This window comes from Rhinatrema bivittatum, chromosome 1 (assembly GCF_901001135.1).
Source record: "Rhinatrema bivittatum chromosome 1, aRhiBiv1.1, whole genome shotgun sequence".
Taxonomy (NCBI): domain Eukaryota; kingdom Metazoa; phylum Chordata; class Amphibia; order Gymnophiona; family Rhinatrematidae; genus Rhinatrema; species Rhinatrema bivittatum.
In genome coordinates this window covers 786,880,571-786,904,806 of record NC_042615.1, presented here as the reverse complement: position 1 = coordinate 786,904,806, position 24,236 = coordinate 786,880,571, and the positions used below count along the sequence as shown (strand labels likewise).

The 24,236-nt window shown below is 44.9% G+C and overlaps 1 protein-coding gene across 2 annotated transcripts in view; it reads left to right on the top strand.

Moving 5' to 3' along the window:
- The window catches only part of KATNAL2 (katanin catalytic subunit A1 like 2), a 296,579-nt gene that overhangs the window by 208,536 nt on the left and 63,807 nt on the right, over positions 1–24,236 (top strand). For both annotated transcript variants that reach the window (XM_029580510.1, XM_029580502.1), the window contains exon 13: positions 10,151–10,261. In XM_029580510.1, coding sequence (XP_029436370.1) covers positions 10,151–10,261 — 111 coding nt within the window. The remainder of the gene's footprint in view (positions 1–10,150; positions 10,262–24,236) is intronic.

The following is a 24,236-nucleotide window of genomic DNA, read 5'->3' as shown; positions in this document are numbered from 1 at the left end:
TTCTATGTTTGGTGAGGTTCTGTTTTGTTTTTGCAAGTGTAACTGTTACGAGCGCGCGCGGGCGCGGTCGTCTCGAGCTGGTGGTGAGCCCTTGGGCCACGGCGAAAGCTAGGGAGGAGCCCCAGCCACACCGTGGGAGGTGAGCTGGGCAGGCATGGTGAGCCAGGCGGGTACAGAAGCAGGGAGTCCGACCCTCAGCCGGACCTGCACGCCCATGGTAGCCAACACGGGGAAGTTGACTGATGAACGGTCCTCCGACTGTTCCCGGCCCTTTCGGACCTGCCGCAGGGAACGGCAATGGGCAGCAGGCCGGACAGAGGCGAGGGCAGACAGAGTCCTTCACACTGAGACGTCAGACGGGGGCTAAAGCAGACATCCAAAACAGGCTGAAGCAAGACGTTGAAGACATCAGGACGAGGGCAAAGGCTGAAGCAGACATCGTAGACAGGCTGAAGCAGACATCGTAGACAGGCTGAAGCAAGACATTGTAGAAGAGGGCAGGAAGGAAGACACGGGCACTGTCCATTAGGGCGCCCTACTCAGCCAGCACAGCTGGACTGGTCACGGACCACCCCGTCCCATACGCGCCCTACTCAGCCCAGGAAGGCTGGTCGCGGACCACGCTGGGAACAGGAGAGTGCTGGGAAGATCCAGGCGAACAGGAACTCCGATGCTGGGATACTGACATCCGAAGCCCCTTCGGCTGGCAGGAACAGAAGCTCAAGAGCCCGGGGGACGAATCCCTCCTGTTGGCCACTCCAGGGCCCAACAGGACAGAAGGCTCAGGAACCAGACGAAGACACAGGGCAGAACAACCGGAACTGGAACAGGAACGGAATCAAGCAGCTTCAGGAACAGACATCAAAGCAAGGTCAGGAACAGACATCAAGGCAGAGACACTGGACAGGGATCCATCAAAGCAAATGTGATCACGGAAGACCTGGATCAGCAAGGTTACAGACGACTGTAGGGCCTGATCCGAAGGCCCGTTGCAAAAGAAAAGGAAGTCCTTATATACTGGAGGTAGAAGGCAACTCCCTGGGAGGAGCTTGCCAGGACCACCCACCGCTGGCCCTATAAATAAGGAGGAGAGCTGCGGGCCGGCCCCTAGGAGAAGGGCGTCGTCAGACAGGAAGTCCAAACGCTGGCAAGCAAGCCACAGGCACAGCTAGGCCTCTCAGGCCCTGGAGCAAGTCCCGGATGGAACACAGGCGAGGCCCTGGCTTCGGAGCGGCCTCCGGAGGAAGGTGAGAGACCACCTGTAGCGCAGCAACAGGGGGGATCGCAACAGTAACCAAGCTGAAGTATTCTGCTAGGGTGTATTTTCTGTGCAGGAATCTATAGCAGCTAGGCTTATTCTGTTTTCCTAATAGGAAGTGTAATGGAGAGAAGAGGGAGGGAGTGAGAAACATTTTGCTTTTCTCCTTCAGTTTCAGTCATATTTTTAAGTAACTCTTGAATATTTTAACTGAAAATTAATATCAATTAAAATTAATATTCAAGAGCTGTGTGAAAGGAACCTGGGGGATTGGGGTGCTGACTGGCTTATTGCACTCAAGGACTGGAATTGCCTAACCCTGATTTAAATCTTTGCGCACCACTTCAAAAAGGTGGCCTACCCCAATCTAACATACCATTTTCTGTTATGATCACTGCCAGATGCTTAAATGAGTAAAAGAGTGCTCCATGAGTAAAAGAGCACAGCATAAATGACTGCTTCATGGAGTAGGTTGGTCCTAGAACTCACAAGAGGGGCAGCTACTTTAGATCTAGTTGTCAGTAGAAAGCATGACCTGGTGCAAGGGGTTTCAAGGATGGGACCCAATAGCTGTTATGCGTCCCGGCCACGGTAGGCCCACGCCCGGGCCTACTCACCCCAGAAACCCATCTGGCAGCCCTGGTTTACCTTTGCTCGCAGTGGTGGGCAGCTGCCTCTGTCCCCAAGCGCCTGCAGCATTCTCTGCTGCTTCTGACTCTTGCGTGGCTCCTCGCTGCACCCGGCGGGCCTCCCCGCATGGACCGCGGAGAGATGCCGCCATCCTGCCTCCTCCGAGCCCTGACTTAGGCACGTGCAAGCGCAACTCTCGCACGTTTAAAGGGGCTGTGGCAGGAAAATAGCCTGTGGCCCTGGATGATGACATCACTAGGCCTCTTGTTCCCTGCCTTGGCAACAGGTCTCCATGCTTGTTCTGTGCTCATTGCTGATCCTGTGTACATTCCTGGTTCCTGATCCTGTGTTCATTTCTGGTTCCTGCTCCTGTCTACGGTTCCTGGCCCTGTTTGTTCCTTGGCCCCTTCCACCTCGCTTGGACTGATCCTCTGGCTTTGACCCCTGCTTCGTTGGACTACGCTTGGACTGATCCTCTGGCTTTGACCCCTGCTTTGTTGGACTATGCTTGGACTGATCCTCTGGCTTTGACCCCTGCTTCGTTGGACTACGCTTGGACTGATCCTCTGGCTTTGACCCCTGCTTTGTTGGACTATGCTTGGACTGATCTTCTGACTGTGACCCTCGCTCTGCTTCCTGGTACCTTGCCTGCTTGCCGCCTGCCCTGACTCCAGCTTGCCTTCATCGTCTCTTCAGTTTCCCACGGACTTGGCCTTTCAGGCTTCAGCCTATTACTACCTGGACGCCTCCTGTCCTACTCTGTTCCTGTCGGCGACCAGGTCTTCGGAACCCTGCCTCGCCCAGACCATCCTCAGTCCTCTGTTACCTCTGCTAGTCCCTGGCGTACCCTTGTTATCACCTACTGGGAGTCATCATACGGAGGCCTGCCTAAGACCAGCCAGCCCAGGTACCCAAGGGCTCAACCTGCGGGGAATGAGGGCTGGTATTGGCGAAGCTCCAGTCGACCAAAGTCTCCTAGCCTGCTCTGCCTCCTGATGGTGGGGACCTGTAGGGCTTGCCTTGCGGGTAGCGTCAACCCCACCTCAGGCCAAGGGTCCACTACCAGCGCAACAATAGCAATCATAATTCAATCAAATCTGACAAAATCACTGGCGGGAGGACATTTAAGTAAAACTACTGCAGTAGCATATAACTTTAAAAAGGAGACTATGATAGAATGAGGAAATTTAGAAAAATAAAATAAAAGGAGCAGTTACAAAGGTTCAAAGTTTGCATGAGATATGGATGTTGTTTTAAAAATACCATAATGGAAGTCCAGATAAAATGTATTCCACGCATTAAATAGTATGAAGGAAGATCAAATGACTGCCAGCATAGTTTAATAATGAAGTGAAAGAGGCAGTTAAAGCTCAAAAAAGCATAGTTCAAAAAATTGAAAGCATATCCAAATGAAAACAATAGGCAAGTGAATAAGCACTGGCAGGTTAAATGTAAAACAGTAACCAAGAGAGAAACTGAAATAAAGCTTATCAGAAAGGCAAAAACTAATAATAAAAAATATTTCAAATACATTCAGAGCAAAAAGCCTGTGATGGAGTCAGTTGGGCTGCCAGATGATCAAGAGGTAAAAGAGATGTTGAGGGAGGACAAGAAAATAGTAGAAAAACTGAAAGAATTCTTTGCCTCGATATTTATGCAGAAAGATGTTGGGAACATACCTATACCTGAAATCTATCACTTAAAATAGGTTGGTGTCAATTTTTTAAATATCTCCAGGGATGATACAGGAAAATATAGATCGGTGAGACTGATGTTGGTGCTGGACAATACGGTAGAAGATATTAAAAGCAAAATCACTGGACATATAGATAGACATGGCTTAATGGGGAAGAGTCAAAATGGTTTTTGCATAGGGAAGCCTTTCGTTACCAATTGTTTAGATTTTTTTTGAAGGTGTAAATAAACATGTAGATAAAGGTGAGCTGGTCGATATAGTGTATTTGGATTTTCAGAAGGAATTTAACAAAGCCCCTCTTGAGACACTTCTCAGAAAATGAAAAAGTAATTTAATAGGAGATGGCGTCCTATTGTGGATTGATACAGAGAGTAGAACTAAATGATCAGTTTTCCAAATGAAGAAAGTACTGGGACCTGTGCTGTTTAAAATATTCATAAATGATCTGGAAAAGGAAATGACAAGTGATGTAATTAAATTTGCAGAAGACACAAAGGGGTAATTTTCAAAATAGTTATGTGCATAAATGCAACATGCTATCAGTAATTTTTGAAAGACATTTACTGGAGTAAAATGCACTTTTACTCGAATAAATGCAGTTTTACATGAGTACATGCTTTTTAAAATCAGGCCCAAAATTATTCAGTTGTTAAAACAGCAACATATTGTGAGAAACTGCAGAAGGAAACTGGGCATCTGAATAGCAGATGAAATATGGTGTGGAAAAATGTAAAGTGATACATATAAGAAAAAAATAATCCCAACTACAGGTACACAATGCTAGATTCTGTATTGGGAGTCTCCACCCAAGAAAAGGACCTTAGAGTTCTTGTGGACAATAAATTAAAATCCTCAGCTCACTGTGTGGTGGCAGTCAAAAAAGCAAGAAGAATGTTAGAAATGATCTGAAAAGCAATGGAGATTAAAATGGAAAATATCATATTGCCTCTGTATCAATCTATATTGCGTCTGCACCTCAAATATTGTGTGCAGTTCTGGTTGACCCATCTTAAAAAAATGATGTATTAGAACTAGAAAAGGTACGCAGGAGGGGGCGTAAACAAATAATAAAGAGAATGGAACTGCTTCTCTATGATGCAGAATACGACTCCTCTTCATATTGGAAAAGACAGCTAAGAGGAGACATGGTAGAAGTTTTCCACCCCACTCCTGATCTGATAAAGGATGGTTATTTACCCTTTCAAATAATACTAATGTAGGGAGACCCCAAATATTGGTGTACCCTTTGTGAGCTTAATGGGTGTACAGACGTTTCTAGGTGAGTGAGACCTCAGTCTTGTGGGAGTATTGAGAGGAGAAGATCAACTTGCTGGTGGCTGAAGAGGATCAGTAAGTATTACTTTGGGAAATCTTAGGACTTAAAAAAGTTTGGAAAGAAGCGAAATAGTGGGGTATAGTCTTTAGAGTGAGTGTGTCTCAGATATAAACAAGCCAGAGGGAGTTAAATCTAGTGTCTGTATAATGGGACAGTGTTATACCAGGGTACAAATTATATCGCAATGATAGGGAGGATCAACTTGGTGGAAGGGGTGGCTCTTTATGTCCAGGATGACATAGAGTCCAAAAGCATAAAGATTATTCAAGAGCTTAAATGCACAGTAGAATCTTTATGGGTAGTAATCCCTTGTGTGTTGGGTAAGAGTATAGCAATAGATTGCTGTCCTTGGAGAACACCTGTTACAGGTAAGCAACTCTGCTTTACTCTTGTTGTAAGATATAACCTATTGTCTCTTGCCCACTATAGGCTTCAGACAAAATCAGCAGGGAGCGCTTAAAATCAAATCATATACCAGTTTTATTTTTTGTGTGAATTAAAGCCCAAAAAGTTATAACGACACTTTTCTTCGCAATGTTACAATAATGCTCGACGTGGCCGGTGTTTCAACAAGCTTGTTCTCTTCTTCCTGGTTCAACCAAATATATCTGAAAAGAATTAAAAATATGTTTTGCGCATGTAAAACATAGGAATCAAAAATATGGAGATTTATGTAGTATTTTATAAACTGTATGGCGGGAACCTCACAGTTTGTAAAACACCGCATATTTCTGCTCCAAAATTACGTGCGTGTGTTTCAGTATGGGTGTATATTTGTAACGCAGAAACATGCATACTTTTTCTAGCCATTTTTAAAGAATACGTGCACAGTAATTGTAAAATATTTGTGTGTAATCAGAATTAAACACAGAGACAGGTTTTTTTCATAAAATATGTGTGTACTCCACATCTGAAATACTTGCACATGTACTTGGAATCACCAGTTCGCTGATATCGCCACCAGTTCACCCAAATCTCCCACCCAAAAACTGGAGAGAAAAGATAAATGCACTTTCAGTTGTGGGAGTCAGTTAGCAGGTGGAAAGATGTTCAGAGAAGTTTGGTAATGGCAATTTGCTTGCAAGCTTCCAAACCGCACCTCAGAACGCCTCTTTTTCTCTTTTAGCATTTATGCATGATGCTGCCAGTACACACATACTCTTGAGGTTTCTAAAATGGCACGTGCACACTGTTTTTATGCGCGCAACCCCGTGTAACTATTTCGAAAATGACCTGCCTTGGGTAGGATTATTTATTCCAATGTGCATCACTTTGCACTTGTCCACATTAAATTTTATCTGCCATTTAGAGACACAGTTTTCCAATCTCGCAAGGTTTATCTGCAGTTCCTCACAGGCTGTTGTTGTTTTAACAACTTTGAATGTTTTTGAGCTCTCAGAGAGCTTTTCCATCTCACCGCCATTGGATGATGTCAGTCCCACTTATTTAGCTTATCTGACCTGCGCTTTACAGAGAACACTTGTTACAGGTAGGCAACTTTGCTGTCTCTAGCATACTGCCACATGAACACAATTCACACACCCCTTCCTTACTCCATACACTCAGCACCTTTACAAATGCATACAGAGGTGTTTCAGTATGTTCAAATTGCAACACAAGAGTTCATTCTAGAAATGGTTAAAATGCTAATAGTCGTTCTACAATTCCTTCCCTTTCATATCCAAGTTATTTTTCCATGTTTTTTGTAACTTTCTCACATCCAAAATATTGTTATAATATTTGTTAAGTTTCATACTATATTTGTTGTTGTATTGGGAAATGTTCTTTACTTTGTTACTCTCTGTCTTTACTCACATTGTTAATTGTAAACCGGGTTGATGTGATTCCGATCATAAACTCGGTATAATAAAAATAATAAATAAATAAATAAATAAATATAAGAATATAACTTTAATTTACAGAACTGAAAATATGAAGAAATAAAATTATACCTGGGCACTTTCTAGAAAACCAAGGGCATACTGAAGTGGGTAGTAGTCATTTTAAACACACCTGCAGTTAGGTTTTGTAGGTTTCATGGACCCTTGGCCCGAGGTGGGTAATGGCCCCACAGGTCCCCACCGTCGGGAGGCGAGGTAGATTCGAAACACAGGCAACAGGACCATGGCTGTGGCCCAGGAGAGAGGAGGCGTAGAAGAGCTGTCTGTGTCACAGCCACGTGATCGCAGGCACCTGCACTGAAGCAGTACTGTGGGATGCCCCGAGGAGCAGGGTCTGAGAGAGTCATTTTAACGGTATTGCAGTGCTGGGCAGGTCAGGAGAGAGGATATACCAGAGGAAGAATCTCCAATGAAGAAACGCACAGGGCAGGTTCCGAGGAATGCGGAGTGTGGAGACAGGACCCCTGATGAGGTAACGCTGAGGTGGCCCCGAGGAGCAAGGAAGCGTAGAGACAGGATCGCTGGTGTAGTAATGCTGAGGCTACCCCGAGGAGCGGGGAAGCGTAGAGACAGGATCTCTGGTGTGGTAATGCTGAGGCTATCCCAAGGAGCAGGGAAGCGTAGAGACAGGATCTCTGGTATGGAAACGCTGAGGCTACCCCAAGGAGTGGGGAAGTGTGGAGACAGAATCTCTGGCATAGTAGCACTGAGGCTACCCCGAGGAGCGGGGAAGCATAGAGACAGGATCGCTGGTGTAGTAATGCTGAGGCTACCCCAAGGAGCAGGGAAGCGTAGAGACAGGATCTCTGGTATGGAAACGCTGAGGCTACCCCAAGGAGTGGGGAAGTGTGGAGACAGAATCTCTGGCATAGTAGCACTGAGGCTACCCCGAGGAGCGGGGAAGCATAGAGACAGGATCGCTGGTGTAGTAATGCTGAGGCTACCCCAAGGAGCAGGGAAGCGTAGAGACAGGATCTCTGGTATGGAAACGCTGAGGCTACCCCGAGGAGCGGGGAAGCATAGAGGCAGGATCTCTGGTGAAGTAGCACAGTGGCTACCCCGAGGAGCGGGGTAGCGCAGAGACAGAGTCCCAGGAAAGGAAGAGCAGAGCAGGCCCTCGAGGAGCAGGTACCCAGAGCCAGAGTCCTCAATCAGAGAGCAGAGATCCAAGGAAGGAACCGCAGGTCTGGAGAACAGGAACAAGCACCAGAGGAGCTCAGGGAATTTGTTGCCAAGTCGGTTAGCGTAGGCCAAAGGAGGTGCTTAAATATCTCAGGCTTGAGATGTCATCAGCTGGGGAAGACCCTGGAATTCCCGCCATTGGGCCTTTAAAGGGAGGACAGATGGCACGTGTGTGTGCCTAAGGAGGCCCAGAGTCAGAGCGTAGGTCGGTGGCGACCCAGCCGCCATGTGGAGCACGGATAGCCAGGAGGAACGCGGCGGTAGCAGCTGGCCACAGCCGCGAGTTCACCAGGAGTGGAGAGCCAGGCATGACATGACGTGAGTTGGGTCGGCTGCGGACGGCCACAGCTGACAGTCATAACACCTGCTCTATGTAAGATGCTTTTGTATTTTGTGATCTTGCATATAACTCAAGTTATCCTCCTCTTATCGCCACTGTTGGAGACATCAAATCTCAGGTCGCAGTTTCCTTGCCCAGTGAGATTGTGAAAAGTTTACTTTGACAGAATGCTTGATTAGTGGCTTCTCCAAGAGGGTGAGAGGAGATATGACTGGCATTAGCCAGTATCCTGCCTGGATGTGTGTATTATTTCTGGATACCATGGCTATTATTCTCCAGTATTTCCATTGTGCCTGTTTTGTGCATGAGCAGCAATAGGGGTTGCTGGGCTTCTGTAAGATAACTCAGTTCTTGAATGTTATGCGTGCCTGAGGTTTGCCCGTGGAGGCCTAGCCAGATGGCTACACTATCCCTAAACTACTGCCACATGGATGGTTTCTTCTCTCTGTCATTCAGTATAATATGCTAAGAATGGTGGCTGAAGTTTCCAAGCTGTACAAAGGTCTAGCAGTTGTATATCTGGTAGCACTATAGAAATGGTGTGTGAAGAGAGGTCCTGGATTAATATGCTGGTTATGAGATTGAGGGTAATGGAGATGAGAAATTCATACATATGAGCCTCTTGTCTCAGTCCCTATCACAGCTCCTTAAATTCAGAAGTGTTTTCTATTTGTATTGTCAAGATTTTACATTTATTTTTCTCATTTCCTTTCCCCCCCAATTGAATCCTATCTTAAAGGGTTACATAAGTGGTTTTGAGGGTATATAAATGAAACAGTGAGGTGACTGAAGTGTAAGCTTGATGTTCCCACAGTTAGACTGGCAAGACTAAATATGACCAGGGAAAGAGCCTTCTCAGTGGCAGGACCTTTGCTGTGGAATTCACTTCCTAACTTCTTAAGGCAAATTACCAGTCATAGTGAATTCAAGAAGGCAGTAAAAACTTATTTATTTAAGATTGCATATGGCCATCTCGATAATCCGAACACCTAAGTTTCATAAGTTACAAAACTTATGTATCTATTGATTGCCTGATTATACATCTATTAGGAGTATGCTCTTTATGAGTTATATCCTCAAGGTTTACTATTTCCTTTTCTAACTTTACTTGTTTTTGTTAAAAATTAGTTTATTTATTTATAAGAGTAGGGATTATAAAGATATAATGTATTTTTATTCTTTTCTATTAACTTTTTATTTAACTTCTGTTGTTAATTCGATTTTAATTTATTTGATTTTATAATTTTTATTTTAATTGATTTAAATTTAATTTCTGGTTAATTTTTTCTTTATAATTTGTCTCTTGTAAACCGTCTTGATCAAACTAGTTTGAAAAGACGGTATAGAAATATTTTTAAATAAATAAATAAATAAGCAAACATTTTCAGCTTTTTGCCTTTATTTTAGGCTGCCATTAGAGTGGGAGCTGCTTCTGCTCAATTCCAGATGTTGGTAATGTCAGAAGAGTGACTTCACATATCCAAAAAGAGAGACAGAGGCTCATGCGTATTGTAATAAACCTGATAATGTATTATATCGTTCATAGCAGAGGTCGGTCTAGAAAACAGAAGAAAGATTTATTCAGGTTTCCCAAGATACATTGGCTGCTGAGCCATGTGTTTTTAAAACAGAAGATGGAATTATTTTTATTAGCCAAAATTGCCAAATATCTTTTAGCTGTAAACTTTTCTGTGTCACAATTTTAAGTGAATAAAACATCAACATATCAAATGCTACTGTATAATGACAGAACAAATGCAAGTAATCATGCTTTTGAAATGATGAATTTCTTTTGAAATCTTGACAGAGGTGATCATGAAGGAAGTCGGCGGATGAAAACTGAATTATTGGTGCAGATGGATGGTTTGGCTAAATCTGATGATCTTGTCTTTGTTTTAGCAGCTTCCAATCTGCCATGGTAAGAGGTTAAGATTATGATTACATTTCCAGAACCTCAAAGCACAGATAATGATTTTATTATAATCAGTGGAGAGAAAAACTTGATAGTTGGTTTAAAGCCTTGTGATTCTGAAGTTCTTTCTGACTGGCACATGAGTATAAACTTGAATAAAATCAGCAATTGTTAATGCTGCCATATGCTAATATTTATAAAGGACCATTTATTTACTATGTTTCAGCTAAGAAGGGTTTCAGCATAAAAGTATAAGGTGCTTAAAAGATAACTTTAAAACAGAGCATATAATTTATTGATGTTTTAGTCTGACTGGCAGTATATGTGTGCATGTGTGTGAGTATTTAGTGTCAGAAGTTAAAAGAGAGCCATTCAGTATCTTCTTTACCCTAATGCCTGATTGATAACAGTTTGGGGTGTTTTTCTTGCACTGTTTATATGCCTCAATCAGCCAGCTTTTACCATTCTGAAAATAACAGACATCTGAATTTTTGGTACTGTATGAAAACAAGATAGTATTCAGTTTTGGATTATATGGTGTAAGAAATCAAAAATGCTATTAGAATTTTCTTTATGTGTACTTATTTGTTCTCAAAACCTTTCTCTGTACTGCTTTCCCTTCTGATTCTCACAAGACAGACATTGAGTATCATACAAAACAGCTCTTCTCATGTAAAAGACACACAATACAGTTCTGTGCATGAGAAAGCAGGTTGCACTTCATTCTAGGGCTAATCTTTGGTTAGCTAACAGATGGTCTCCGAGGACAAGCAGGATGGCAGTCCTCATACATGGGTGACGTCACTGGATGAAGCCCAGCATGGAACTTTGATCTCAAAGATTCTAGAGCTTTCAGCATACTCTACCTTGTATACTGTGTGCAATTCTGGTCACACTGCATCTCAAAAAGGAGATAGCTGCACTGGAGAAAGTGCAGAGAAGGGCGACCAAAATGATAAGGGGCATGGAACGGCTGCCCTATGAGGAACGGCTAAAGAAATTAGGGCTGTTCAGTTTGGAGAAGAGATGACTGAGAGGGATATGATAGAGGTCTACAAAATCATGAAAGGACTTGAACAAGTTAATGTCAATCGGTTATTTGCTCTCTCAGGAAATAGAAGGACCAAGGGACACTCCATGAAGTTAGCAAGTAGCTCATTAACAACACTCAGCGCATAGTTAAGCTCTGGAATTCATTGCCAGAGGATGTGGTTACAGCAGATAGAGGTAGATCTTTAAAATGTACGCGCGCGCGTACTTTTGTTCGCGCAACCGGCGCGAACAAAAGTACGCCGGATTTTATAAGATACGCGCGGCTATCTTATAAAATCCTGGGTCGGCGCGCACAAGGCTGCGCAAAATTGGCAGCAAGCGCGCGCCGAGCCACGTAGCCTGCCTCCGTTCCCTCCGAGGCTGCTCCGAAATCGGAGCGGCCTCAGAGGGAACTTTCCTTCCTCGTCCCCCCACCTTCCCTTCCCTTCCCCTACCTAACCCACCCCCCCGGCCCTACCTAAATCCCCCCCCACCTTTGTTGGGCAAGTTAAGCCTGCTTGAAGTAGGCGTAACTTGCGCGCAGCGCCTCGCATCCCCCGGCACAGGCCGCAGTGCCGGGGGACTCGGGACCGCCCTCCTGGCACGCCCCTGAACCGTCACCATGCCCCCAGACCCGCCCCGGACCGCCCCCTGACCCCCAGACACGCCCCGGACACTCCCCTCCCGCCCCTTTTACGAAGCCCCGGGACTTATGCACGTCCCGGGGCTTTGCGCGCGCTGGCGGCCTATGCAAAATAGGTGTGCCGGCGCGCATAAATCCAGGAGGATTTACGCGGGCAGGGCTTTTAAAATTTAGCCCTTAGTGTAACTCGGTTTTAAAAAGGTTTGGATAGAGGAAAAGGTTTTCCTAGAGGAAAACTTGCTATTATAGTAATTAATCTAATGTTTGGGTACTTGCCAGGTACTTGTGACTTGGATTGGCCACTTTTGGAAACAGGATGCTGGGCTTCATGGATCCTTGGCCTGTCTCAGTATGATATATTTTATGTTCTTATGTACTGAGCATATGTAGCTGTAGTCATCTCCCTGCTCCCCCTAGGCAGAGCCCCTCAGTCTTTCTTTTCTCATGGCATTCAGCTTTGCTCTCTCCCTCACAGCTTCTGAGGTGATTTTTTTCTGGAGTTGCAGCTGTATTTTCTAACAAAGCCCCTTTTTTTCTCCTAATCAAGTTTACTGCTGGTCGCATGGTGGGTCTTGTACACTGTACAGCCTGGCAGAGTCTTGTTTCTTTTCCTAATAAATAATGCTGCATCTGCAGTTTATTTTCTGTTTCCTCTCTTTAATCTATCTGTTTTGTGTCTTTGTCAGGTACTGGTGGGACTGGCGGGATCTTGGTTCCCTGTAGTCTGTCAAATAGCTCTGAGATGAGTGGTAAGGGATAGCATAGCGGTCTTTGACTGTGATCTCGTTTAGACCACAATAACCAATGCATGGACGTAAGGTTCCGTCCTTCTTCCCCACAAAGAAGAAGCCTGCCCCAGCAGGAGACTTGGATGGTCTTATGAAATCCTTTTGAAGATTTTGTTGGATGTATTCAGACATTACTTTATTTTCTGCCACAGAGAGGGGGTAGATCCTTCCCTTCGGTGGTTCAGTATTCGGTTCAAGTTGATAGCACAGTCGTAGGATCTGTGTGGAGATAGTACATCAGCAGCTTCTTTAGAAAATACATCTTAAAAAGATGCGTATTGAGGCGGCAGCCCAGGCAACAATGGGGTTGTTGGCATGCAGGGTATAGGAGAAACTTCCTTCAGGCCCTTGCCATGACAATCTGGACCCCAATGTGAAAGCTCCAGAGTAGCCCAGTTGAATTGAGGCACATGCGTTTGCAGCCACAGTAACCCAAGTACTATGGGGTGCATAGCCTTCTCTAGCACAAAGAAGGAAATAGTCTCTGTATGGAGAGCGCCTGTCCTTAAACTTACTGGTTCAGTAAGTAGGGTTACTTCACCCGGTAAAGGCTCTCCATGGATAGAGGATAGTAGTAGTGGAAACATCATGGTAGTGGTGGGGATCCGCAGATGTTCCACTAGACGTTTTAGTATAAAGTTTCCTCCTGCCCCGGAGTCCACTAAGGCAAGAGTCTGAAATTCAAGCAGGCCACATATCAAGGAGACTGAAGAGAGAGTGGAGGAGAGGATGCAGTTAGACCTAAGAAGAGTCCTCCCATAGGACTTAGGTCTGCTAGTTTCCGGACAGATTGGACATGTTACACTTGTTACTCCACAATAGATCATACAAAGTAAATCTAAACAACCACACATCACAAGCCATCCCACTTGAAACTGGAGTGCCTCAAGGTTCATCGCTATCGGCCATTCTCTTCAACATCTACCTTTTACCTCTCTGCCAACTTCTATCAAGCCTCTCCATTACCTACTTCTTCTACGCTGACGACATCCAGCTAATCATTCCAGTATCAAACTCCATAGAGAATACTCTTAAAACCGCTTCCACAATCATAAACAAAATCAAACTACTATTAAACCAACTAAAACTCTGCATCAACACTGACAAAACTGAATGTATGCTGATTGAAAAAAGCATCTCTGGCGATCATCTAAACCACCCCATTATCATCGACAACACTCCCATCAATCTAAAAGAACACGTCAAAGACCTAGGAATCTGGATAGACCCCCAACTTAACCTTAAAAAACACATCTCCATGAAAACTAAAGAAGGCTTTCACAAACTATCAATCCTCAAACACCTAAAACCCCTGCTAAACCAACCAGACTTCAGAACCATCCTCCAATCCCTGATCTTTTCAAGCATTGACTATTGCAACGCCCTCATGATTGGTCTTCCGAAATCTACTCTACACCCCCTTCAAATTCTTCAAAACGCCACTGCGCGAATTCTCACTGGACTCAAAAGATCTGAACATATTTCACCCGTGCTAAAAGAACTTCACTGGCTTCCCATAGCAAAAAGAATCGAATACAAAACTCTTTCAATGATTCACAACTCTATCCACCACATTGACCACAATTGCCTCAACTCCCTTATACAAATTCAACACAATCAACGCAACACGAGATCTACCAATAAAGCACGTCTAGAAATCCCTCCACTCACCTCAGCCAAATTAACCACCACCAGAAAAAGATCCTTCTCAATTGCTGGACCTATCCTCTGGAACACTCTTCCTTCCAGTTTCAGACTACTAAACAATACCAAAATGTTCAAAAAACTACTCAAAACTTGGCTCTTCAAGCAAGTTTACAAAGACGGAATAGGTTAAACCAATGTCTAAGAAAATCTCATACATCCCCCTCCTCCACTTGCCCTATTTCCCACTTTCCCCTCTTTTTCCTCTTTTCTCTTTCTCCTCCTCCAAACCCACCCTTCCCTCTTCCCCTCAACTCTTTCCCCCCACCCCTTACTTATCCAATCATCTCTCTTCCCGAGCATCTTAACCTTCATTCCTCTTGATAATATATCTCTAACCCTCCGTCAGTATTGCTCCCATGAGCTATTACTTCTCCCTGTCTATCTACTGATGTAATTATAAATATGATAAAGTTATCTATGTTTGTTAACAATTCTGAAATATTTAGACCTTTAACTTACCTATATATATATTATATATATTCATTATAACTTTAACTCTGTTTAAACTGTTCACCTGATTTTTCAATGTATGCGTTGTTATAAATGTAAACCAGAGTGAAGGCCTCTACCAATACTTCGGTATATAAAAGACATATAAATAAATAAATAAATAAATGTTGTTACAGCATGGCCAGCTTGTCTACAATACATGCAGTGGCCCAATCTTTTTCGAGTTCTTCTCTCTTTAGAAGTCAGGTGACTGCGGCCTAGTTGCATTAGTTTTTCCTCGCCAGCAACAGGATTAGACTGAGTAGGCTTAGATATGGTCTTGACTCGGATTTCTCCCTCGCTAGGTCTCCTGGAACTCTTGACCTCTTGAACCTCATCCCAAAGTCGGTGATCAATTCTTTTGGCCAACGTCATCAGGTCCTCCATGGTCTCGGGCATTTCTTGAGCCACCAGTTCGCCTTTTAGCTGGGAGTTCAGGCCTTCAAAGAAGAGTGTCTTCAAGCATCTCGAGTCCCAATTTAACTCTGAAACCAAAGTCTTGAATTCTATGGTGAAGTCTGGTAAAGGTTTATTACCTTCCTTCAGATGAACCAATGTAGATCCTGTGGTAGTGTACCGGGCAAGATCATTAAATACCGATTTGAACAGTTCCAAAAACCCGGTAGGATCCTTCAGGATGGGGTCATCGCGCTCCCATAGTGGAGAAGCCCAAGTCAGTGCTCTTCCATCCAAATAAGAGAGGATATATGTAGTCTTGGTATACGCTGTAGGAAAATGGTTAGGTTGCAGAGCAAAATGCATGCAGCATTGGTTGATGAATCCTCTACATCTCCAAGCTTCCCCTGAGAAGCGAGTAGGAGCGGAGAGGGGTACAACAATCTTAACCGTCACTTCTGGCAGTGTTTCTTCTTTACCTGGGGTAGTAGAAGTGTTCATCTGTGAGTGCAGTAGATTAAAGGCCACAGTCAAGCTATCCAGCGTGTTCTATTGTTCAGAGATTTGCTGGGCCAGGCCTGGAATGGCCCACAATGCGGTGAGCTGAGCCGAATCCATGGAGTTAGCAATCTGTTATGGTTTTGAGGTGTTTGGTGGATTCTTAGGTGCTGCAGTGATGACCACTCCCATGGGGAGGAGTCCCGCGGGGAACTGCAGTACCTGGCTAGACTCAGATGCACAAACACAGAGATAGTCTTTATTGTACAGCTTGTTGAGTTCACCAGAGGTGGCAGTAGTGAGTAGATTCCTGCAGCAGTCTTGGGTCCTCGGCTGAGGAGACCTGTCCCACAATGGTGGTATAGGGAGCTCCGATGCAGGTTTCCAATGAGGAGCTGTAGGTGAGACAGACTGGTAGATTTTAGATTACTCACACTCTTGTAGCTGTAATGGTGGAGTTCCCAGCAGGTAGAAGTAATAGTAGCAGGCACCATGATAGACACCTCAGGCCGTCGAGGAGCGAGTACCTGGATACTGGATAGGCACCTGGAAAGAAACATAGGGCCCCCATGGAGCGGGTACCCAAATTAGTAGAACCCCGGAGGGTAGAGAGAGCTTCCAGCAGCAGCAAGAAGTGTCAGAGCAACTTAGACCGGACGAATCCAATCCTTGCTAACTCAAAGTCAGTCAGCAAATTGGCAACCTAAATACCCGAATGTTGTGACGTCACTTGAAGGGGAAGCTCCCGAGATTCACGCCAATGTCAGAATAAAGACGTGGGTAGCGCGCTTACCCTAGGAGGCCCTCTGGTGAATCATGGTGGAATGCCTTGCCATAGCCGTTCCGGGGACGCCGGGGAGTGCGGCAAGCAGATGCGGCGGTCGCCATTTTCCTGAGGCTGGTGGAGAAAATGAATATTGAGGTGAGGCATGTGGGACGAAGCTGTCTGAGTCCAATGGACACAACAGCCATCCTTTATGCCATCATGTGTCATTGAGAGCCATGGGCACCATCGAGGGCCATGGGCACTATCGATGGCTGTGGGTGCTGTTGAAGGCCATCTTGCATCATGGATGCCCTCAAGCATCATGGATGCTATTAGCGACATGGAGTATTACAGACACCTTCGAGTGCTAAATATGCCCTTGACTCCGTTGAGCACAGGGCAATCAAGCGCTGGGAATGAGTTTCCTGGGTGCACTATGAGCATCATTGTGTGCCAAGGACACCTTCGAGCGCTGTTCTGCGTGGCTGGTTCCTTCGATGCTGTCGAGCACCATGGGTGCCAATTAGTACCATCGAGGCTGCCTAGGTGGGCACTGTCAGTGCCACTGAGTGCTATGGGCACCCTGGAGCACATTCGATGCAGTAGGTTCTGTCGAGCACTGTGGATACCGACGCTGTCAAACACCCGGGGCATCATTAAATGCCATGGTCATCAATACTGTCGAGCACCATGGGCATCATCAAGCACCATGTGTGCTATTGTACCTTATGAGTGCTGTCGTTGCCATCGACACCTTTGATCACCATGCTTGTCGTTAAGTGCCATGGGTGCTGTAGAGCAAGCAACATCTCTAGCTTGGGCATCTTTCTCATGTGAATTATTTAGACGTTGCTAGCAAGCTTTTTCTGTGGCACAGAGTTCAGTCCCTGGATCTGCCCTGGGTTTTCCAACCCCTTCTGGTGCAGGAGCCTTGAGCTTGGGTGAGTCCAAGGTGCCCAGGCTCCCAGAGGATAGATTCCAGGGTTCTTCCTGATCTCTCCCAGTCCAAAATATGTTTCAGGACTCTAGAAGGTTTAAACCAGGGTAGTCGGCAAGTACTCAGAGGTCCCGTCTGTTTGGTAGGTATTAGTCCTTTCATTCAGCCAAGAGAGGAGGTAAAAATGGCACCTCATGGTCAAGTCCCTCTTTAGCTTTCCAATGAAAGTTTGGGGGCCCAGTCTTTGAATCCAGAGATAGGTGGGCATCTATCCAAGTTCCATTCCCAGAGGTCCAATGGAGTCTAGGAAGTTATTCAAATTAATTTGTGGTGCCCAAGAAATATGCAACCTTTTGTAAAAAAAAAACCAAACCCTCCCAACCTGGTACATAAAATGATGGAATGGGACTTCCCTGTTATGCAGTGGTTGTTCATTCCAAATTTTATTTTTGTGGTTCTTAGAATGGTCATGCAGATAGTGAACTGGACCTTGATGGTGACAGCAGGATTTGACACATATCTGTTTAACTTATGCTGTTAGGATAGGGAGGTCATCAGCTGGACTACCCAATCAGGAAGACCTAATAATTTAAGGAAACTTACACATATTTTCCCTGTTATACATTATCATAAGCTACTAAATGTTCACACACCTAAAATGCCATCCAATTGTCTTCTAGTATTATTGCATGCACAACATTTACAAAATTTCCCTAAAAATAATCACATTAACAACTCCCAGGCTTCCACCACCCAGAGCCTTCTCTACATCCAACAGGCTCACAAAACAGCAAAACTAATTGGAGGTCTCCATACACTTCTGTCCCATTCTGGATCTGAAACAGGTCAACAAATATCTGTGTCTGTTTCTTTTCAGAATGAAGGCTTTGAAGTTTGTCATTTTGGCGGTGAGGCGGGGGAGTTTCTGACTTCCTTGGATCTGACAGAAGTGTATCTCCATATTCCTGTAAGTATGGAACACCAGCAATGCTTTCATTTTTCAGTGCAGGGGAAGCATTTCTAATTACAGGCTCCGCCCTTTAGGTTAGTCACTGTTCCTTTTCAAATGTAATGGTAGTGGTGGCAGCTGCACTGAAGAAAGAAGACATATTGGTTCACTCTTATCTGGATGACTGGTTGATAAAGGCAAAATCAAAACAGGAGAGTTGAGTGGCCACCAAGAGGATGATGTGTTTTTACAGGAGCTAAGTTGGGTAGTCTGCATTTTCCAAGAATAGTTTAGAACCTTTTCAGACACTGGAATTTTTGGGAGCCCTTTTCCAACATGAGGGCAGGTTGAGTGCATCTGATAGAATTCAGAAACTGCATCAGTAGATTCTTTTGCTGTTGTCTGCCCAGAATTTGGTGTTATCTATAGCTCCTCGGCTCCATGGCAGGAATGTTGAATTTGGTTCCATGGGCAAGGGCCAACATGAGACTTCTGCATTGTTTTCCAGATGGGATCCGCAGTCTCAGGATTATTCAGTATGGTTGAAAGTGCCTAAGAATGTCAGGATAAGCCCACAATGGTGGCTGAATCCCAAAAAATTGCTGTTAGGAGTAGATCACAAGCTCCCTACCTGGGTGACGGTGATTGGGAGTTCATTGCCTGGTATGAGTCACTCAGAGTCGGTGGTTTGAAAAGGAATCAAGGTGATCCATCAATCATTTGGAGACCATTCTCTGTGGGACTGGCTCTGTGGGACTTTGGTCCACTTTTAAGAGATCAAGTAGTCAAGATAATGTTTGACAATGTCATGGTGGTGGTGTATATAAACCATCCAGGTGGCACCAAAATTCGGCAAGTAGTGGAAGAGGTAGAAATGTTGCTCAGCTGGGCAGAAAGGCATCTGTAGGTGATTTTGGACTGTCATATAGCGACTGTGAAGAAGGTTCAATCAGACTTTCTCAGTCAGCATGTAGTGGACCCAGGAAACGTTTGTCTCAGATGGCATTGACCCTGTAGTTTCCAGATGGGATGTTCTGCTGATGGATTTGATGGTGACCTTCAGAAATGCAAAGGTCAGTGTTTTATTTCACCCAAAGAAGAGAGATATGATCTTCCAGTTTGGATGCTTTGGTTTAGTGTTGGCCAAAAGTGACACTTCTGTATATGTTTCCTCTGTGGCCCTTGATAGAGTAATTCAAAAGATATTGGGGGATCAGGGTCTAGTGATTCCAGTGGCTCTGGATTGTCAAGACATCTTTGGTATGCGGACCTAGTGCAGTTGTTCACAGCAAACTATTACACCTTCCTCAACTAATAGAGTTGCTCTCGCAGGGTCCGGTTCTTCATGAGGATTGGATCGATTTTATCTTACGGCTTAGCCCTTAAGAGAGCTCATCTACTTAAGAGAGGTTACTCCCATGAGATTGTGAAAACTCTTTTAACAGCCAGGAAGATTTCAACTTTCTTGGCATATGTCTGAACCTGGAGAATATTTGAACAATCGTGCGCCGACAGACAGTTGTATCCCCGGAAAGCTTTGGTACTGGTGGTTCTGGAATTTTTGCAGGAGGGACTCGATAAAGGATTGGTGTTTAATTCCTTGAAGGTGCAGGTTACAGCTATCATGTGTTACAGGGAAGAGATATTTTGGATAAGACATTGTCCTGTCACCAAGATGTGTTGCATCTTCTGAGGGGAGGGAATTATGTTAGATCTCCATTAAAAAGGAACCTCAATTTAATTTTGTCCTTTTTAGCCTATTTGCAGTTTGAGCCTATTAGGGAGATTTCAGTAAGGCTGCTGTCTTTGAAGATGGTAATTCTAGTAGCGATTTGTTCAGCCAGAAGGATCTTGGAGTTTCAGGCTTTATCTTGCAGAGAACCCTTTTTGCAGTTTTCTAAGGATATAGTCAAGATTCGTCAGTGCCTTCCTTTCTCCCAGAGGTAGTTTCTGCCTTTCATTTGAATCAGTCTGTTTGATTGCCTTCGTTTCACAAGCATACAGATGAGGCAACTTTTAGGTTACTGCACCATTTGGTTGTACAAAGGATGCTTTGTAGCATCTCAAGGTTTTTATTACCTTCAGAAAACCAGATCATCTCTTTGTATTGTGCGGTAGAGTTCAATGTGGTGAGGCAGCATCGAAGTCTTCAGTAACATGAAGGATTAAGGAAACCATTACAGTAGTGTATGTGGATTAGTGGTAGGCCCTTAGCTACCTTATCCACAGGTTAAAACACATTCTGTTATGGCTGAGGTAGTGTTCTGGTTGGAGCTATGCTTGGTTTCTTCATTGGAAATCTACAAAGCAGTGACTTAGTCCTCTCTGTATTCTTTTTCCAAGCATTTTAGTTTGGATGTATGGGCCAGTCAGAAGGCTTCCTTTGCCAATGAATTATTGAGAGCAGGTTTTCAGGAGTGGCTTGGGTACATCCCATTCGTCTGTCCTGGTCTGACTGGATGAAGAGGAAGGAAAAATTAGAATTTACTTGATAATTTCCTTTCCTTGAATCTAGTTAGACCAGTTCAGGACCCTCCCTATTCTGCCAAACTCCTGTCTTTTTGTTACGGTTTTGCCTGCTAAGAAGTTTCCCCGTGCCAAGGTTCCACCTGCTGTGCATCCTTCATTCCACCAGGGTCCTCAACAAGCTTCGCTCACAGCGCTGCCAGTTAGCTCCTCACTGGTCACACTATGCCTCAGCCTTGGCCCTGCTTAACCCAACCTGCTCAATACCTGAGTGCCTCTTCATTGAGTCACCTCAGCTCTCTGACCTGGTCATCCTTACTTGGTTATTCTGTCTTGCCTTGTGGCCTACCCAGGCCTCCTGCATTTTCTTGTGGCCTCTCTTGGCCTCTTGCCTTTCTCTGTGGCCTCCCGGCCCTCCTTGCCTTTCTGCCTTACCTTATGGCCTCCAGGCCTGCTAGGTTTTCCTAGCCAGCCTTGTGCTGTGTTGGACTTCCCTGTTTATTGTTGCCTGTTCTGTCTAGCCCAGGCCTTGTCTAAGCCCTATCCTTGTCCAGTCCTGTCTTTGTCCAGTTCTTGTTATGTCTTGTGCCACTCAGTCCAGTTCCTTATTGTTTCTGCGTCCTTGCCCTTATCCCTGGTTCAGCCCTGTCTGTATCCAGCCTCTGCCTGCCCTCAGCACCTGGTTCCAGCTCTCATCCAGTCCCTGGTTCCAGCCCCAAGCCTGTGCTCTGTATTCAGCCCCAGGCTGTACTCTGTGCCCAGCCTCCATTTATGTTCTGTATCAGCTCCCAGCCAGTACCTATATCCAGCCTCAGCGAGTACCTATATTCAGTTCCCAACCAGTATCTGTACCCAGCTCCCAGCCAGTACCTGTGTCCAGCCTGTGCCTGCCCTCAGCTTCCAGCCTGTGTCTGACCTTTGCTTCCAGCCAGTGCCGACCCCATCTCCCAGTCTGCACAGAGGTTCCCAGTTCGTGACTGCACCACAATGTTCCGCAGGAGACAAGTCTTACCAGCCCCAGAACCTAAAGACTCAGTCTGTGGGTGAGAGGGTTGGTTAGGAAGAAGAGTAGCCCTAGTCCAGTCCTGTCATCCTGCACTGCCTCTGTGGAAGTGCTCCCTGACTCCAGCTTGCTGTCCCATGACACTCCTTTTTTTGTACAGTACAAGAAGAGATGGTGTACTCAAGGAGGTTGAACAAACAAGTTTGCCTTTAATAAAGCTGTTCATATTTTTTTTGCTGGTGTCTGTTTTCTGATTGGAGTTTCTTGGTCTTCAAAGCCTTTAGTTAAAAACTTTTGTTTCAAGATAAAGTTTTATATTATCCACAGTTAACTTATTACAGGTAATACTGGCAGGCTGAGGTCAGCACGGATTCATATTAGAATGACGTCAGCAAGCTTGTTTATCTCCATCTGCTGGTTAGGGTGCATAACTAATTTATCTGGATTGGACTGACTGGACTTAAGGAAAGGAAATTATCAAGTAAGACCTAATTTCTCCTTATTACCCCTCCACCCTTCTCTTCAGACTTCCTATTAATGGGAGCCTAGTTAATCCATTGGTGTTTAATTAACTCTAACCTCTTTTCCTGTTAGTTAGGTGCCGCACACCTCAGCTGTGACAAATCCTGATTTACGCCATCCCCTTTTGCCTGCACCTTTATTCTCTTTATCACTTCTCCCTTTACTAAGACTAATCAGAGAAAATTCTTTTTCACTCAATGCACAATTAAGCTCTGGAAGTTGTTGCCAGAGGATGTGGTTAGTGCAGTTAGGGCCTCATTTTCCAGTATCGCATGCGATACCAAAAAGGGGTGTTACCTTATGCTAATAAGCATGTGTATCGCAAATTGCGATAACAGCTATGCAACACGCTCTTAACCCAATTTGGGCTACATTGCCAGTATATATCGCAGTTCATGATGTTTCTGGACAGCCTGTTTCAGTATGCTCGAGGGGAGGGAGAGAGAGAGATGAGATTTGGACAATGTTCTCTCCACCTAGCTTGTTGTTGCCCAGGTAGAGTGTCCATCAAGCTAGGTGGAGAGAACATTGCCCAAATCTCATCTTGGAGTGAGTTTCCTCACTCCAAAGGCCAGCAAATCTTCACAAGAGACCACTGTTCTGTTCGTACGTCTCATGTTGAATGTGAAAGTGGCCCCCAACCCCCCACACTCATACCTAATCCCCACCTCGAGTTACTAGGTGGGCCTCCCATAGGGATACAAATACCTGTCTAGGGAAGAGGCACTATAGCAAGTCTCTCTCTCTCTCTCTCTCTCTCTCTCTCTCTCTCTCTCTCTCTCTCTCTCTCTCTCTCTCTCTCTCTCTCTCTCTCTCTCTCTCTCTCTCTACTGAAACAGGCTGTCCAGAAACATTGTGAACCACGATAAACCTTTACTGGCCTCTAGCGTTAGGAGCTGCGCTAACACTGTGGCTGTTTCGCAGTACAAGATAACTCTTTCCTACTTAACATATGCTCCGCTTATCTCCTGCGGTAACTCCTTGGAAAATGACCCCCTTAGTGTAGCTGGGTTCAAAAAAGGTTTGGATAAGTTCTTGGAGGAGAAGTCCATTAACGGCTATTAATCAAGTTTACTTAGGGAATAGCCACTGCTATTAATTGCATCAGTAGCATGGGATCTTCTTGGTGTTTGGCTAATTGCCAGGTTCTTGTGGCCTGGTTTGGCCTCTGTAGGAAACAGGATGCTGGGCTTGATGGACCCTTGGTCTGACCCAGCATGGCAATTTCTTATGTTCTTAAGTACTCTTGAGGGAGTAGTGTTCGGGTTGCTTGTAATACTGTTGCACCTGCTTCCGCCACTATCCTTTATGCATCTTGTATCTTATTCCTCCCCCATTGTTCGCTGCCTGAAGCTGGCAGAGATTTCCTATTTGGCTGAATCTCCAGCTCCCTCTTTAACACTGCTCCCACCACTGCCTTTTTTTGAATTTGTTACCCCCTCTCCTCCATCCCTTTTACTGAGCCAGGAGGTTGCAGCTATGTTATGCAGCCTTTCCCTGACTTATCCAGAGCTGCCCTGAGCATATCAAACTCTGGCCTAGGAATCCTGGACTCTCCCACATGACAACACTACATGTCAGCCACTGAGCTAGCAGGCTATATCCTGATTTTTTTTCCTCTGTAAAAAAAAAATAAATTATATTATTACTAATTTTAAATCTTAAATTCCACACAAAGTTGAGAAGAAATGTAATGAAGAGCGATTCTAAAGTGATTGATCTTTGTGCCCAGAACAATAATACTGCAAAACCTTCCTATGATCTACACTTCATTTAGCAAACATT